General features: G+C 44.9%; 1 protein-coding gene across 1 annotated transcript in view; it reads right to left on the reverse strand.

The window, feature by feature from the left end:
* The window catches only part of LOC124712373, a 623,942-nt gene that overhangs the window by 582,949 nt on the left and 22,161 nt on the right, over positions 1-18,832 (reverse strand). The window contains exon 2 of the mRNA XM_047242669.1: positions 18,327-18,573. Within this exon, the coding sequence (XP_047098625.1) occupies positions 18,327-18,573 (247 nt within the window). The remainder of the gene's footprint in view (positions 1-18,326; positions 18,574-18,832) is intronic.

Here is an 18,832-nt window from a genome sequence, read left to right on the forward strand (position 1 = left end):
GGTTATGTTCACGGACGAGTCCAGGTATTGTCTGAACAGTGATTCTCGCCGGGTTTTCAACTGGCGTGAACCAGGAACCAGATACCAACCCCTTAATGTTCTTGAAAGGGACCTGTATGGAGGTCGTGGTTTAGTGGTGTGGTCTGGGATTATGATTGGTGCACGCAAACCCCTGCATGTCTTTGACAGAGGAACTGTAACAGGTCAGATGTGTCGGGACGTCATTTTGCACCAGTATGTCCGCCTTTTCAGGGGTGCAGTGGATCCCACCTTCCTCCTGATGGAAGATAACGCACGGCCCCACCGAGCTGCCGTCGTGGAGGAGTGCCTTGAAGCAGAAGATATCAGGCAAATGGAGTGGCCTGCCTGTTCTCCAGACCTAAACTGCATCGAGCACGTCTGGGATGTTCCCGGTCGACGAATCGCTGCACGTCTTCAAACGCCTACGACATTTCTGGAGCTCCGACAGGCACTGGTGCAAGCATGGGAGGCTCTACCCCAGCAGCTGCTCGACCACCCGATCCAGAGTATGCCCAATCCGTTGTGAGGCCTGTGTACGTGAGCTTGATCGTATCCCATATTGATTCGGGGTACATGCGCAAGAAACAGTGGCGTTTTGCAGCACATGTGTTCCGGGACGGTTTTCTCAACTTATCACCAATACCGTGGACTTTGTCGTGTGTGTTCCCTATGTGCCTATGCTATTAGCGCCAGTTTTGTGTAGTGCCACGCTGTGTGGCACCGCATTCTGCAATTATCCTTAATTTATGAACATGAGTGTATGAAGCTATCCCTCTGTACATAGCTAAATGAACGCTGACACTCCTTACACAGGGGAATTATTGCAGTTTCGTCGTACAACAAACAAAATTGTTCAACGTGACCTCTTCCTCCATCCTTATCGTAGCTGCATTGCGTACCACCTGCCTCAGAAATATCCTCTGTATTGCGTTCTGTGTAACAGGCGGCTACAATACAGAGAGAGCAGTCGCAGCAGTCCAATGAGGGACAGATCTTAGGCGTACCCAAAGGTAAAGCTCCACGATGGGTTAATATGTGAAAACATGATGGCCAGGCAGTCCGTCCACCTATTCAACAGCCAGCATTCTGTGCGTTAAGGTCTGTGCAGGGGTAGTGACTCAAACATCCAGGAGAACCATCATGAATGAAGTAGAAATGGCAACAGTATGCTAGGGGCACGTGCCACAAGTAATCAAGATACATAGTAAACAGGAAATTTATTTACTTATGTCCAGTAATCGTGTTTAGAAGAATATGCTGTCCCAACAAACATCCACAAACAGACACTGAACAGGTGAAAACAGGGGGATCCGTCGGCAGCATATCCGACCTACAGACGCTGGTTATGGAAACTGAAACGGATGCTTCGCATTTTATTGTACAAAACAGGGTGTGTTATTCACTTATACATAGTACAGTCATATTGTTTTGTATACACTGATTACAAAAATGATTCTAGATCGCGGTTTCACGTGAGAAGCAGTACGCTATTGTCAGACGCGAATCGCCAATACGAATTATATGTTAGCAAAGGTCCGTCGACAGTAATCTGAAGTGCTAACGATGGAGTTGTTATTCAAAATGTAATTTGGAGATTAACAAAATACTACTTTCTTAAAAACAGCCGACCCCTTTTCAAGTAAGTAAATAACTGTTTAAGTCACAACTACGAATTCATCAACTAGTACATGTGCTGCACGCATTTGCTTATTACTCCTTACTATAACGTCTACGTTTTAATCACGCTATAAAAATGTTTAACTTATAAATAGGTTATTAAGATGTGAAGCCTAGTGTAAATTTGTATTTGGCAACCTCGGGGAGAGAATGATTTTAGTGGGGAAAACAGATACCGGTCGTGCATGTATTAACTGCCTAACTTTCATTGTTTAATATGGCAGGGCTAACCAGGTGAACAAAGAGCCATCTGGGAGATTCGATTGTGAGTTTAATGACCTATAACATTTACTGCAGCCTCCAGGTTAAGGTATACAAATAAAGTTTTTGTTTATTTTTGACACAATCACTTTTTATGACACAATCATAATCGGTCTCGGCCCACAATGGCTACCTTCAGATGCTATGGGCGGGCATACGACGAACAAACGTTAATGCCTTGACAATTCAAGAATATTTGTTCACCATATGCCGCCCATAGCATCTGAATATGGCCATTGAGAGCTGACATCAGTTATGATTGTGTCATTAAATGCGATCCTCTCAAAAATAAAAAATAAAACTTTATAACAGGCTGGGATGTCGTTGCCCTCCCTCCTACCACACACCCACTCACACACACACACACACACACACACACACACACACACACACACCGAGAGAGAGAGAGAGAGAGAGAGAGAGAGAGAGAAAGGATAGAAGCTGGAGAGAAAGATACAGCGTAGCTAGGAACAGATATTCGACATGTAATTCAACGTAGGAAACAGGAATTAGAGTGGTATGCAAATGTCAACAAAGAGCACGTCCACACCCCAGGAGGAAAAACGCAGCTGACATTCGACGAGGGGAGTCCAGTTCTTTTCGTCTATTCTTATTATAGCCGCCACACACCTCCAGCGTCTGATGAGGCGAGAGCAGAACACAACTGGAAACTGTAGCAGTTGATTTCAGTGCTAACGAGTGGGAAACTATTTTGGCTCTCGTGCTCTTTAGAGATCATGCCTCCCTTAGTAGCCTAATAAATCAAAGACTTAAACGTAACCTTAAGATGCTATAAGTCCGATCTCTGGTGGTCTGCAGAGAAGGTTATCCCCCCATAATATCATGCAAATTTAAGGGAAATATAACGTCGCACAGCGGAAGAGTCTTATTGAAGGAAACTAAAAGAGATTGCTCAATCAAGCGAGAAAATGCGAGTAACACACGATACATGATAATACACTCCTGGAAATGGAAAAAAGAACACATTGACACCGGTTTGTCAGACCCACCATACTTGCTCCGGACACTGCGAGAGGGCTGTACAAGCAATGATCACACGCACGGCACAGCGGACACACCAGGAACCGTGGTGTTGGCCGTCGAATGGCGCTAGCTGCGCAGCATTTGTGCACCGCCGCCGTCAGTGTCAGCCAGTTTGCCGTGGCATACGGAGCTCCATCGCAGTCTTTAACACTGGTAGCATGCCGCGACAGCGTGGACGTGAACCGTATGTGCAGTTGACGGACTTTGAGCGAGGGCGTATAGTGGGCATGCGGGAGGCCGGGTGGACGTGCCGCCGAATTGCTCAACACGTGGGGCGTGAGGTCTCCACAGTACATCGATGTTGTCGCCAGTGGTCGGCGGAAGGTGCACGTGCCCGTCGACCTGGGACCGGACCGCAGCGACGCACGGATGCACACCAAGACCGTAGGATCCTACGCAGTGCCGTAGGGGACCGCACCGCCACTTCCCAGCAAATTAGGGACACTGTTGCTCCTGGGGTATCGGCGAGGACCATTCGCAACCGTCTCCATGAAGCTGGGCTACGGTCCCGCACACCGTTAGGCCGTCTTCCGCTCACGCCCCAACATCGTGCAGCCCGCCTCCAGTGGTGTCGCGACAGGCGTGAATGGAGGGACGAATGAAGACGTGTCGTCTTCAGCGATGAGAGTCGCTTCTGCCTTGGTGCCAATGATGGTCGTATGCGTGTTTGGCGCCGTGCAGGTGAGCGCCACAATCAGGACTGCATACGACCGAGGCACACAGGGCCAACACCCGGCATCATGGTGTGGGGAGCGATCTCCTACACTGGCCGTACACCACTGGTGATCGTCGAGGGGACACTGAATTGTGCACGGTACATCCAAACCGGCATCGAACCCATCGTTCTACCATTCCTAGACCGGCAAGGGAACTTGCTGTTCCAACAGGACAATGCACGTCCGCATGTATCCCGTGCCACCCAACGTGCTCTAGAAGGTGTAAGTCAACTACCCTGGCCAGCAAGATCTCCGGATCTGTCCCCCATTGAGCATGTTTGGGACTGGATGAAGCGTCGTCTCACGCGGTCTGCACGTCCAGCACGAACGCTGGTCCAACTGAGGCGCCAGGTGGAAATGGCATGGCAAGCCGTTCCACAGGACTACATCCAGCATCTCTACGATCGTCTCCATGGGAGAATAGCAGCCTGCATTGCTGCGAAAGGTGGATATACACTGTACTAGTGCCGACATTGTGCATGCTCTTTGCCTGTGTCTATGTGCCTGTGGTTCTGTCAGTGTGATCATGTGATGTATCTGACCCCAGGAATGTGTCAATAAAGTTTCCCCTTCCTGGGACAATGAATTCACGGTGTTCTTATTTCAATTTCCAGGAGTGTATTAATGAAGGGTCATCCATCTACAACAGAAAAAAGCAGTCAAGGTAACAATTTGGTTTGTTTACACAAAGCATCGGTATATGAATTACCAACTGAGATACATGTGAAAATTTAATAAATACACGAGGGATTGTAATTGTGAAATCTAAATTTGGCACAGGTGGATGAACATCGTAAAAGCATAATCGTGAAACTAATTTACAGATCTCACTAGGGGTAAGATAGATACTGCCTACAGGAAAATTAAAAAGATCTTTGGTGAAAAGAGATCATTTGTATGAATGTCAAGAGCTCAGATGGAAACCCAGTTCTAAGCAAAGAAGGGAAAGAAGAAAGGTGGAAGGGGTATATAGAGTGTCTATACAAGGGCGATGTACTTGAGGACAATATTATGGAAATGGAAGAGGATGTAGATGAAGATGAAATGGAAGATATGATACTGCGTGAAGAGTTTGACAGAGCACTGAGAGACCTGAGTCGAAGTAAGGCCCCGGGAGCAGACAACGTTCCATTAGAACTACTGCGGCCTTGGGAGAGCCAGTCATGACAAAACTCTGTCATCTGGTGAGCTAGATGTATGAGACAGGCGAAATACTCTCAGTCTTCAAGAAGAATATGTTGTTCTTGTTGTGGTCTTCAGTCCTGAGACTGGTTTGATGCAGCTCTCCATGCTACTCTATCCTGTGCAAGCCTCTTCATCTCCCAGTATCTACTGCAACCTACATCCTTCTGAATCTGCTTAGTGTATTCGTCTCTTGGTCTCCCGCTACGATTTTTACCCTGCACACTGCCCTCCAATACTAAACTGGTGATCCCTTGATGCCTCAGGACATGTCCTACCAACCGATCCCTTCTTTTAGTCAAGCTGTGCCACAAACTTCTCTTCTCCCCAATCCTATTCAACAATTCCTCATTAGTTATGTGATCTACCCATCTAATCTTCAGCATTCTTCTGTAGCACCACATTTCGAAAGATTCTATTCTCTTCTTGTCCAAAATACTTATCGTCCATGTTTCACTTCCATACATGACTACGCTCCATACAAATACTTTCAGAAACGACTTCCTGACATTTAAATCTATACTCGATGTTAACAAATTTCTCTTCTTCAAAAATGCTTTCCTTGCCATTGCCAGTCTACATTTTATATCCTCTCTAATTCGACCATCATCAGTTATTTTGCTCCCCAAATAGCAAAACTCCTTTACTACTTTAAGTGTCTCATTTCCTAATATAATTCCCTCAGCATCACCCGACTTAATTCGACTACATTCCATTATCCTCGTTTTGCTTTTGTTGATGTTCATCTTATATCCTCCTTTCAAGACACTATCCATTCCGTTCAACTGCTCTTCCAAGTCCTTCGCTGTCTTTGACAGAATTACAATGTCATCGGCTAACCTCAAAGTTTTTATTTCTTCTCCATGAATTTCAACGCCTACTCCGAATTTTTCTTTTGTTTGCTTCACTGCTTGCTCAATATACAGATTGAATAACATCGGGGAGAGGCTATAACCCTGTCTCACTCCCTTCCCAACCACTGCTTCCATTTCATGTCCCTCGACTCTTATAACTGCCATCTGCTTTCTGTACAAACTGTAAATAGCTTTTCGCTCCCTGTATTTTACCCCTGCCACCTTCAGAATTTGAAAGAGAGTATTCCAGTCAACATTGTCAACAGCTTTCTCTAAGTCTACAAATGCTAGAAACGTAGGTTTGCCTTTCCTTAATCTAGCTTCTAAGATAAGTCGTAGGGTCAGTATTGCCTCACGTGTTCCGATATTTCTACGGAATCCAAACTGATCTTCCCCGGGGTCGGCTTCTACTAGTTTTTCCATTCGTCTGTAAAGAATTCGCGTTAGTATTTGCAGCCGTGACTTATTAAACTGACAGTTCGGTAATTTTCACATCTGTCAACACCTGCTTTCTTTGGGATTGGAATTATTATATTCTTCTTGAAGTCTGAGGGTATTTCGCCTGTCTCATACATCTTGCTCACCAGATGGTAGAGTTTTGTCAGGACTGGCTCTCCCAAGGCTGTCAGTAGTTCTAATGGAATGTTGTCTACTCCCGGGGCCTTACTTCGACTCAGGTCTCTCAGTGCTCTGTCAAACTCTTCACGCAGTATCATATCTTCCATTTCATTGTCTACTCTGCTTACTTAGAACTGGGTTTCCATCTGAACTCTTGATATTCATACAAGTGGTTCTCTTTTCTCCAAATGTCTCCTAATTTTCCTGTAGGCAGTATCTATCTGACCCCTAGTGAGATAAGCCTCTACATCCTTACATTTGTCCTCTAGCCATCCCTGCTTAGCCATTTTGCACTTCCTGTCGATCTCATTTTTGAGACGTTTGTATTCCTTTTTGTCTGCTCCATTTACTGCATTTTTATATTTTCTCCTTTCATCAATTAAATTCAATATTTCTTCTGTTACCCAAGGATTTCTACTAGCCCTCGTATTTTTACCTACTTGATCCTCTGCTGCCTTCACTACTTCATCTCTCAATCCTACCCATTCTTCTTCTACTGTATGTCTTTCCCCCATTCTTGTCAGTCGTTCCCTAATGCTCTCCCTGAAACTCTCTACAACCTCTAGTTCATAACCAATAGATTGTGGTCAGAGTCCACATCTGCCCCTGGAAATGTCTTACACTTTAAAACCTGGTTCCTAAATCTCTGTCTTACCATTATATAATCTATCTGATACCTTTTAGTATCTCCGGGATTCTTCCATGTATACAACCTTCTTTTATGATTCTTGAACCAAGTGTTAGTTATGATTAAGTTGTGCTCTGCGCAAAATTCTACCAGGTGGCTTCCTCTTTCGTTTCTTAGCCCCAATCCATATTCACCTACTACGTTTCCTTCTCTCCCTTTTCCTACTGACGAATTCCAGTCACCCATGACTATTAAATTTTCGTCTCCCTTCACTATCTGAATAATTTCTTTTATTTCATCATACATTTCTTCAATTTCTTCGTCATCTGCAGAGCTAGTTGGCATATAAACTTGCGCTACTGTGATAGGCGTGGGCCTCGTATCTATCATGGCCACAATAATGCGTTCACTATGCTGTTTGTAATAGCTTACCCGCATTCCTATTTTCCTACTCATTATTAAACCTACTCCTGCATTACCCCTATTTGATTTTGTGTTTATAACCCAGTAGTCACCTGACCAGAAGTCTTGTTCCTCCTGCCACCGAACTTCACCAATTCCCAATATATCTAACTTCAGCCTATCCATTTCCCTTTTTAAATTTTCTAACCTACCTGCCCGATTAAGGATCTGACATTCCACGCTCTGATCCGTAGAACGCCAGTTTTCTTTCTCCTGATAACGACATCCTCTTGAATAGTCCCCGCCCGGAGATCCGAATGGGGGACTATTTTACCTCCGGAATATTTTACCCAAGAGGACGCCATCATCATTTAACCATACAGTACAGCTGCATGCCCTCGGGAAGAATTACGGTTGTAGTTTCCCCTTGCTTTCAGCCGTTCGCTGTACCAGCACAGCAAGGCCGTTTTGGTTAGTGTTGCAAGGCCAGATTAGTCAATCATCCAGACTGTTGCTCCTGCAACTGCTGAAAAGGCTGCTGCCTCTCTTTAGGAACCACACGTTTGTCTGGCCTCTCAACAGATACCCCTCCGTTGTGGTTGTACCTACGAAACGGCTATCTGTATCGCTGAGGCACGCAAGCCTCCCCACCAACGGCAAGGTCCATGGTTCATGAGGGAGGGGGGGGGGGGGGGGGTTGAAGAAGAATATAATAATTCCAATCCCAAAGAAAGTAGGCGTTGACAGATGTGAAAATTACCGAACTATAAGTTTAATAAGCCACAGCTGCAAAATACTAACGCGAATTCTTTACAGACGAATGGAAAAACTGGTAGAAGCCGACCCCGGGGAAGATCAGTTTGGATTCCGTAGAAATGTTGCAACACGTGAGGCAATACTCACCCTACGACTATCTTAGAAAATAGATTAAGGAAAGGCAAACCTACGTTTCTAGCGTTTGTAGACTTAGAGAAAGCTTTTGACAATGTTGAATGGAATACCCTCTTTCAAATTCTGAAGGTGGCAGGGGTAAAATACAGGGAGCGGAAGGCTATTTACAATTTGTACAGAAACCAGATGGCAGTATAAGAGTCGAGGGGCATGAAAGGAAAGCAGTTGTTGGGATTGGAGTGAGACAGGAATGTAGCTTCTCCCCGATGTTATTCAATCTGTATATTGAGCAAGCAGTAAAGGAAAAAAAAAAAAGAAAAATTCGGAGTAGAATTAAAATTCATGGAGAAGAAATAAAAACTTTGAGGTTCGCCGATGACATTGTAATTCTGTCAGAGACAGCAAAGGACTTGGAAGAGCAGTTGAACGGAATGGACAGTGTCTTGAAAGGAGGATATAAGATGAACATCAACAAAAGCAAAACGAGGATAATGGAATGTAGTCGATTAAGTCGGGTGTTGCTGAGGGAATTATATTAGGAAATGAGACACTTAAAGTAGTAAATGAGTTTTGCTATTTGTGGAGCAAAATAACTGATGATGGTCGAAGTAGAGAGGATATAAAATGTAGACTGGCAATGGCAAGGAAAGCGTTTCTGAAGAAGAGAAATTTGTTAACATAGAGTATGGATTTAAGTGTCAGGAAATCGTTTCTGAAAGTATATGTATGGAGAGTAGCCATATATGAAGTGAAACATGTGGTGCTACAGAAGAATGCTGAAGATTAGATGGGTAGGTCACATAACGAATGAGGAGGTATTGAATAGAATTGGGGAGAAGAGAAATCTGTGACGCAACTTGACTAGAAGAAGGAATCGGTCGGTAGGACATGTTCTGAGGCATCAAGGGATCACCAATTTAGTATTGGAGTGGAGAGTATAAATCGTAGAGGGAGACCAAGAGATGAATACACTAAGGAGATTTAGAAGGTTGTAGGTCGCAGTAGGTACTGGGAGATGAAGAAGCTTGCACAGGATAGAGTAGCATGGAGAGCTGCATCAAACCAGTCTCTGGACTGAAGACCACAACAACAACAACAATTTACGGATATGGCCAGTGACTGCAAGTTAGTGGTTTAAAGAGAGAACAGAGGAAAATAAGTACGAACATCAGTAGAATCGCCAAAATGTATACTGGGAGCAACTAGCCGGCTGCGAACGTGAAAGCTGTGCAATTAGCCCCTGCTGAAAGTTTACTACCCTCGTGTCCCCTTCAGTTCGGTGACTGTATCGCCGGCTCATTCTTAGCACTCTTACACAGCGTGAATGTGCGAGAAGGGCTGGAAATTCTGAGCCCAGCTCGCCCTCTGGATTGAGTACTAAAGTGGAAACACGCTTCAGTACGATCCCAAGTCTCCTCTCATCAGTCGTATGACACCAAGTCTTTACTCTTCGATCGTCTGTCCGCATCTGTTTACTCATCGATCTCTGCCTTAACTTTCTGAGATTAGGCTGTTTCTGCCAGCCTAGGAGTCTCGCCAGCCAGATACAGCAGGCCTTGCGAGTTCCGTCCAATAATAATTCTGTAAATATGTTAAAGAAACTACTACTGTAGCGGGTTTTGTCATGCTGAATCAATAATGATCTGGCACTTGGTGGAAGGTATCAAATCTCTCCCACTGCTTGACAGGTTTTTAAACCACGCCTATCCAATGACATGTAGGTACACGTGGGAAAACACGCATTACAGAAATAATTATTGCGGGCCAATCAAAGAGCCCACTGCAAGGTTTTAAATTAACCATTTTTTTGTGCTGACTGTGAGACTGCAGGATGACAGCAGATCTTACACTTCTGCCGTTCTGGCGTCTGCACCTGGCTACACACATTATCTTCCCAAAATATTTATTTGGGCGTCGTACAACGGAGTTTTATGACAGACAGGCTGGTCCTTGGACTACGCGGTGTGCAGAGATTGGTCGAGGAGAATTCTGCGCTGTCTACCAACACTGAAGGGCAGCTTTCAGCTCAGAACACGTTTATAGCTCCCCCTCGTCCTTTTAAGTAAGCTTCTATGTCTCCAAAGCCAGCTAGGAAGCTTTCACTGCTACAGGTACTCTATTGTAATAAAAGGAAGGGGAGAGATAAAGTAATTAGCTGGACAGTGACCGGTATTATTGAATATTGTCTGCAGTCATGAGGCAGCATAAAAGGGTCGATTACATTGACCATGGGGATGTGCACATAACATTATGAAATATACTGAAGCGCCAAAGAAACTGGTGTAGGCATGCGTATTCAAAAACAAAGATATGTATAACAGGTAGAATACGGCGCGACGGTCGGCAACGCCTACATAAGACAACAAGTGTCTAGCGCAGTTGTTAGATCGGCTACTGCTGCTACAATCGCAGGCTATCAAGATTTATAGTGAGTTTGAACGTGGTGTTATAGTCGGCGCACGAGGGATGGGACACAGCATCTCCGACGTAACGATCAAGTGGGGATTTTCACGTACGACCATTTCACGAGTGTTCCGTGAATATCAGGTAAAACATCAAATCTCCGACATCGCTGCGGTCGGATAAAGATCCTGCAACAACGGGACCAACGACGACTGAATACAATCGTTAAGATGACAGAAGTGCAACCCTGCTGCTGTGGATTTCAATGATGAACCATCAACGATTGCTAGCGTGCGAACCATTCAACGAAACATCATCGATATGGGGTTTCGGAGCCGATGGCCCACTCGTAAACCCGTGATGACTGCACGACACAAAGCTTTACTCCTCGCCTGGGCCCGTCATCATCGGCATTGGACTGTTGATGAATGGAAACATGCTGCCTGGTCGGACGAGTCTCGTTTCAATTGGATGGACGATGGACATGTATGGGTATGGGGACAACCTCATGAATTCATGGACCCTGCATGTCAGCAGAGGACTCTTCAAGCTGGTGGAGGCTCCTTAATGGTGCGAAACGTGTGCACTTGGAGTGATATGGGACCCCTGATACGTCTAGATACGACTCTGAGAGGTGACACGTACGTAAGCATCCTGTCTGATCACCTGCATCCATTAATGTCCATAGTGCAATCCGACGGACTTGATCAATTCCAGTAGGACAATGCGACACCCCACACGTCCAGAATTGCTACAGAGTAGCTCCAGGAACACTCTTCTGAGTTTAAACACTTCCGCTGGATACGTTACTCACCAGACATAAATATTATTGAGCATACCTGGGATGCCTTTCAATGTGCTGTTCGGAAGAGTTCTCCACTCCCTAGTATTCTTACGGATTTACTGACACCCCTGTAGGATTCATGGTGTCATTTCCCTCCAGCACTACTTCAGACATTAGTCGAGTCCGTGCCACGTCGTGTTGTAGCACTTCTTCCTGCTCGCGGGAAGCTCTACACGATATTACGCCGGTGTACCAGTATCTTTGGCTCTTCAGTGTATGTTGCATGGCAGTTTCAGAAGACGATGCCACATAATACCTCCCACACACCTGGAGAGGCGCTAGTAGCCACTGCATCCATCCCACAGAAAGAGAGAGTACAGATATAACTAAAAAAAAAAAACTCAAACTCTGACCGAACAGGAGTCGGAAAGGTCAATGGTGCTGACCAACCACCGTGCCATTCTCAGCAATAGGCGTCACGGAATGCAGTTATGGTGGGACATGTAATCAGCACACCGCTGTCCCAGCCGTTGTCAGCTTTCGTGACCAGAGCCGCTACTGTTCAGTCAAGTAGCTCCACAATTGGCCTCACAAGGGCTGAGTGCACCCAGCTTGCCAACAGTGCTCGGCACAGATATGATGAATTACATTAAAATCCACTCGCAGATCCACACGGCAGGGGAAATTACGAATCCAATGGTCACAAACATGAATGCATATTAAGTGATTTAAAAAATTAATAAGCGTATTTGCCTAATAAATCAATTCCAGATTCTAGACCCACCTAAGTATCGCGAAAGTGTGGGACCATCAGACGATAAGACCAGAATAAATGTGTAATACCTGCAAAGCATGTTATTAAAAAGGGTCCCAAAATGGCGTCGACCGTTAAAAGGAAAGAAAAGCTGTTTTGTTCAAATTTGCCTCATGGCCACGCTCTCACAAAAGAATACACTTTTTTCCTTGGGGCCCGCCCCGGAGTTGTCACTGCAATGGAATAGTTAACCCAAGAGCTTGGAAGACCCCGTCGCCCCCACCTCAAAAAAGCTGTGGGTGATATCAGGACAGCCTCCTTTTTAAAGATGGCTGTGCAGACTATGTTTTAGAGGCAGAGACACTCTGCCTAGATTAGTGGTTCCCAACGTGGGGGCAATAACCCCCTGAGGGGTAAAATCAAATTTTCAACCATTCTATTCTATTTCAGACATGAAATTAAATTATTTTCAAAATATCGTTATTATTACCACAGTTTTATAAGACGCTAATACTGATTATTAATTTTTCTCGATTAGTAGCATTAATGCAGTGAAGGCTACAGGTTCCTCATATAGCTCACTCGCGACACACAAATGTTGTGCTTTCTCTCGTACAACGCTGATGATAAAAGTGAAACATATACGTAACAAATGTTAAATATCTCAAGAAAATGTCTTCTCCAAATAGTAAATAGTACTCGCAGTAGTATAGAAATTATTTTATTACTCGCTTCGAAACAGATCTATAGTTGTGTGTACATTATTATTATTATTATTATTAATTACTATTATAGTTGTGGTCTGACACAAAGCATTAACAGCCTCATGTCTTCCAATTTGTGCCAATTCGGAAGTAAGGACTTGTGAAGACTAAGCATAGTGATTACATGTTAAGTTCGTTTATTTTAAATGGGGTTGCAGTGTGCAGGTCAAGGAAGTGCCGAAGTGAAGAGACTAAAGCAGATGAAGTATGTTTTGTAACAAATGTCTCCCCTCACAGTGAATAGTTAGCATTTTATCTGAGAAGGAGTTGCGGGTAGCACTTGCAATGTACCATGAATTGCTTTGCCATTTAATCTAACCCTCCGCCCCTCCCCCCCCCCCCCCTCCCACACACACACACACACACACACACACACAAACTAAATATAACTCATCTTTCATCATTTTAAGAATATAAATGTTCTAAGAAAAGCCTTTCATTCTACAGTTAGTTAGGTGCTTAAGTTGGTGATAACCTGAGGGAGGGGGGGGGGGGGGGGGGGTAACAGACGGCGGGGGTGGGGAAGAGACACGGAGATACTAGTTAATGTCTGATTGCACTCAGGGGTATTGGCCTAAGAAAGATTTGGAACAGCTGACCCAGTTGAATAAAACTAGCACAGACACACTCTCCTGCCTACTCCAAAGCCGTCCTCACATGCAGTGACGGAGTTGACACTGACATAGACAGGAAATCCAACCTCATGAAACAAAGCTCCAGTGTCACATTGGACTTGCTAATTAACATGATGGTTTTTCGTGATTACTTTGTGGCCACATATTGCGCTTAAGAAAACGCTAAATGCAGGTGATATGAACACGTTTTACAGCTTTGTGCATTGTGTACAATAGAGGAACAGTTTAGGAGTGATTGGTGTTTGTTTCAGCATGACGACGCACCCTGCTATAAAGCAGCATCTCTGAAGCAATGGTTTGCGGACAGTAACATTGCTGGAATGGATTGACCTGCCCAAAGTCCCGGCTTGGACCCAATAGAACACCTCTGGAATGAGTTAAAATGTTGACTTCGTTCCAGACTGAACGTCAAATGTTACTATCTACTCTTGTTTTGGCTCTTGAGAAAGAGTTGGCTGTCATTCCTCCATGCACTTTCAGACACCTCGTTGAAAGTGTCCCTTGCAGAGGTCATGCCGTCATAAAGGGGGAGGGTGAACATACCCCAAATTAATGTCCACTAATAGCTGTCCGAATAGTTTTGATCAGACGATGTATTAGTGTTTACATAAAATACCAACTACAGCGTCAATTCTCTCCTTATCGTACCATCTCCTTTTGGCTACATGTACCTGTTAAGAGACACCACAGCCATTACATTCTCCTTTATATTCCTGGTAACTCCAGAAGACTGGTACCGACACGTTTTGGAGCTAATATTGTCTCTCTTCCATGTTTTCCGTAACATATTATCACTCAGCAGCAGTCTCACAAGTACAGAAGCAGCACCACAGATCGGTTTAAGTACGTAAGTACCTAGCACAAAGCAGGAGCACTTGCCGCTTCTCGTCCATTGCGAACAGCAGTATCAGTGACTTGAGTGTTAGCGACAGGCCGTGCATCAGTATCTCTGGTAGAAAGTGTGACGACTGGGTAACGTTTCATGACGTTATAAGGGAGGCATCCGAGTCTGTGACAGAAGCCATCTGGTGACATTTGTCTGTAACTTGTCTTTTCATGAATTTAATCTCACTCACTTATTGTCCAAAGATTTGTAAAGACCTATGAGTACTCAATTGAGTGCTCCACGGAGCTTCGGCTATGTGTAACTGAGATTTAAGAAACAAGGTTAGATCTCAAATGTGGTGACAGATTGATTCGCAGTGTAATTACAGATTTAAGTGGAATGTAATAGTCTGAAGCCAATGAACGTTAACTATGAATTATTAGTCGAATGACAGGCTGAGTTGTAACACATACTGAGGTGTAGGTTGTCACCTTAATCAGAAAACTGATGAGTATCTGTCATTTTTTCCGTTTCCTCGTAGCTCATTGTCACTTATGGATACTTTATTTTTCAGAAAATGCATAACTTTGATAATGATATAGTTGTATACCCATTTTAGAATTAGATAAGCTGAAATATGGTCAATATATGGACATCATAAAAGTTGACTCTACGCTACAATATTTAATATACGCTGTGCCTCAACATTTCTGAACGCATTTATTATTTTCCATCACTAAGAATATAAATGCAATTAACAGAAGCCTTCAATGTCACTTTGCCAATTCACAACTAAACTATCATCTTTCAGTCTAGCCTAGGCTTTGTAGTACTTTACAGATCAGCATGCAAGCACAATCAAGATATTGTATTCACATTTCCCGGATTCAGTAACACACAACCATACTGTTCTCGCAGGAGTTTCATCCTTAGCTTTTTAATCAGACAAAAGTCACAGAACAGAAAAACTCATTCCTGGGAGAGCGCTCTGTTTTTTGCAAACAGCATGGAATATTGCAGAAGATACAGGTGTTACGTGAAACAGTAAGGCCGAGAAACTTTTACCAATGTGAAGATGGAAAAATAAATAATATTAGGTCTACAACTTTGCTTCCGCCGTTTTGCAATAGACGGTAGTAGCGGCAACTGGGGTTCAGGTGATTGGTCATAGAAGTAATTCAATATTTATTTATTTATTTCAAGCTTAGGCATCTGTAAACATAACGCCATAAAAATATTAGTCGATTTGTGATTGCGTCATAAGGTTATTCTCGATTAAGTACGTCAACTTACGTACCCATCTCTCGCCATTTGCGGGAAGTTCTAATTTTTTGCTTTAACATGAAGAAATCTGCGGCTGTGGCTCTTAAAATGCTCGGCAAGACCAATGGTGAGGGAACTATTAGTGAAAGAACGTGCAGAGAATGTTTTCAACGCCTTAAGAACGGTGATTTCGATGTCGAACACCGGCATGGCGGTGGAAGGCAGAAAGTTTTCGTAGCTACTGAAACAGACGAAGGCAGTCATAGAACATCATTATCGAAAGCAATTGATGCGTTCGAGCCCAGCACTGAAACACAAACGGCCAGAATACAGCGATAGACACGTAAAGGTAATTTTGCAGCAGGTCAGTGCTCGACTTCATGTCGCAAAAACCGTCAAAATATACATGGAAACGTTGAAATGAGAAGTCCTCTCCCTCCTGCTGTATTGTCCATGCGTTGCTCTTTCTATCACCTTTTTCGATCAGTGGCATACAGTCTGGCTGACCAGCATTTCCGATCATATGAACAAGTGCAAAATTGAATCGATTGATGGATCCCCACAAAAGACCCCCATTTCTTCTGCCACGGGATTCGTATGCTATCCGAAAGAAGGGAGAATGTAGTGGCTAACGATGGGCAACAGTATGAATCGTAATTTTTTGGTAAGTTTTTCACAGTAAAGCCCCGAACTTCAAGAAAAAACAGCGGAAGCAAAGTTGTAGACCTAGTAGCATATAGCAGGTGGTGTCTGTAGCTCAACGTTTCTAACCGTAAGTCCATGCTTAACACATGCAACTCCCAAATACATACACCTTTCAACGATATTATCATTCATATTAGGGTCTCCTGAAGGCTTTTACCGCCAATGCGTCATTAACTGACATTTAATTATCAGAAATGGTAATAAGAGTGATATGTTTGTGAAAAATCGTCAATGTACCATTGCCTTGAAATTGCGTACTGCCTTAACGCGCAAGTCATAATACACTAGTGGCCATTAAAATTGCTACACCACGAAGATGATGTGCTACAGACGCGAAATTTAACAGACAGGAAGAGGATGCTGTGATATGCAAATGATTAGCTTTTCAGAGCATTCACAGAAGGTTGGCGCCGGTGGCGACACCTACAACGTGCTGTCATGAGGAACGTTTCCAACCGATTTCTCATACACAAACAGCAGTTGACCGGCGTTGCCTGGTCAAACGTTGTTGTGATGCCTCGTGTAAGGAGGACAAATGCGTACCATCACGTTTCCGACTTTGATAAAGGTCGGATTGTGGCCTATCGCAATTGCGGTTTATCGTATCGCGACATTGCTGCTTGCGTTGGTTCAGATCCAATGACTGTAAGCAGAATATGGAATCGGTGGGTTCAGGAGGGTAATACAGAACGCCGTGCTCGATCCCAACGGCCTCGTATCACTAGCAGTCGAGATGACAGGCATCTTATCCGCATGGCTGTAACGGATCGTGCACCCACGTCTCGATCCCTGAGTCAACAGGTGGGGACGTTTGCAAGACAACAACCATCTGCACGAACAGTTCGACGACGTTTGCAGCCACATGGACTATCAGCTCGGAGGCCATGGCTGTGATTACCCTTGACGCTGCATAACAGACAGGAGCGCCTGCGATGGTGTACTCAACGACGAACATGGGTGCACGAATGGTAAAACGTCATTTTTTCGGATGAATCCAGGTTCTGCTTATATCATCATGATGGTCGCATCCGTGTTTGCCGTCATCGCGTCATCGCGGTGAACGCACATTGGAAGCGTGTATTCGTCATCGTCATACTGGCGTATCGCGCGGCGTGATGGTATGGGGTGCCATTGGTTACACGTCTCGGTCACCTCTTGTTCGCATTGACGGCACTTTGAACAGTGGACGTTGCATTTCAGATGTGTTACGACCGCATGTTGCGGGTCCTGAACGGGCCTTTCTGGATACAGAGAATGTTCGACTGCTGCCCTGGCCTGTACATTCTCCAGATCTCTCACCAATTGAAAACGTTTGGTCAATGGTGGCCGAGCAACTGGCCCGTCACAATGCCAGTCATTACTCTTAATGAGCTGTGGTATCGTGTTGAAGCTGCATAGGGAGCTGTACCTGTACACGCCATCCAAGCTCTGTTTGATTCAATGCCCAGACGTACCAAGGCCGTTATTACGGCCAGAGGTGGTTGTTCTGGGTACTGATTTCTCAGGATCTATGCACCCCGATTGCGTGAAAATGTAATCACTTGTCAGTTCTAGTATAATATATTTGTCCAATGAAAACCCGTTTATCATTGCATTTGTTCTTGGTGTAGCAATTTTAAAGGCCAGTAGTGTACGAAAAGAACAAAATACGACGAAATCAGTATGGTGTCTCCAAAGCTGTCAACCATGGTAGGAACGAGTGACACGTGATTCTGTCATCTGAGTAGGTGGAGCGTGTCACGATCGTGACGCTTGAAGGGGATAGCTGTGTCCCAAAAACATGCAATGATCCATACTGTCTGGAATAGCTAGCCAGTCGGCATCAATATCGGAGCGCAGCCTGACATCGGCGAGACGATACTGTGCCAGGGAGTGTGAGGCACCGCAGCGGTACTCACCGATGGTGGTGATGACGATGATGGAGTAGAAGAGGGCGCCGATGAGCGTCCACTGGACGGCCTTCTCGTCCTCGGTGCCGTCCCAGCCGTCCCGCTTCACGCAGCGCACCAGCTCGTGCTCAAACACCTGCAGCCGCTTCACCACCGCCCGGGTCCAGTTCTCCTGGTGCAGCACCGGCGGGCCGTCCGTCAGCCGCCACAGGTCCGCCGTCACGTTGCTGCGGATGCGGCTGATGTTGCGCTTCACCTGCGCAACACACATCAAAATGGTTCAAATGGCTCTGAGCACTATGGGACTTAACTTCTGAGGTCATCAGTCCCCTAGAACTTAGAACTACTTAAACCTAACTAACCTAAGGACATCACACACACCCATGCCCGAGGCAGGATTCGAACCTGCGACCGTATCGGTCGCGCGCATCCAGACTGCAGCGCTTAAAATCGCTCGGCCACTCCGGCCGGCCAAATAGACATCGCCGCGTTCCTTAACCGGTGTGCGTCTCTTG

This window comes from Schistocerca piceifrons, chromosome 8 (genome assembly GCF_021461385.2).
Source record: "Schistocerca piceifrons isolate TAMUIC-IGC-003096 chromosome 8, iqSchPice1.1, whole genome shotgun sequence".
Taxonomy (NCBI): domain Eukaryota; kingdom Metazoa; phylum Arthropoda; class Insecta; order Orthoptera; family Acrididae; genus Schistocerca; species Schistocerca piceifrons.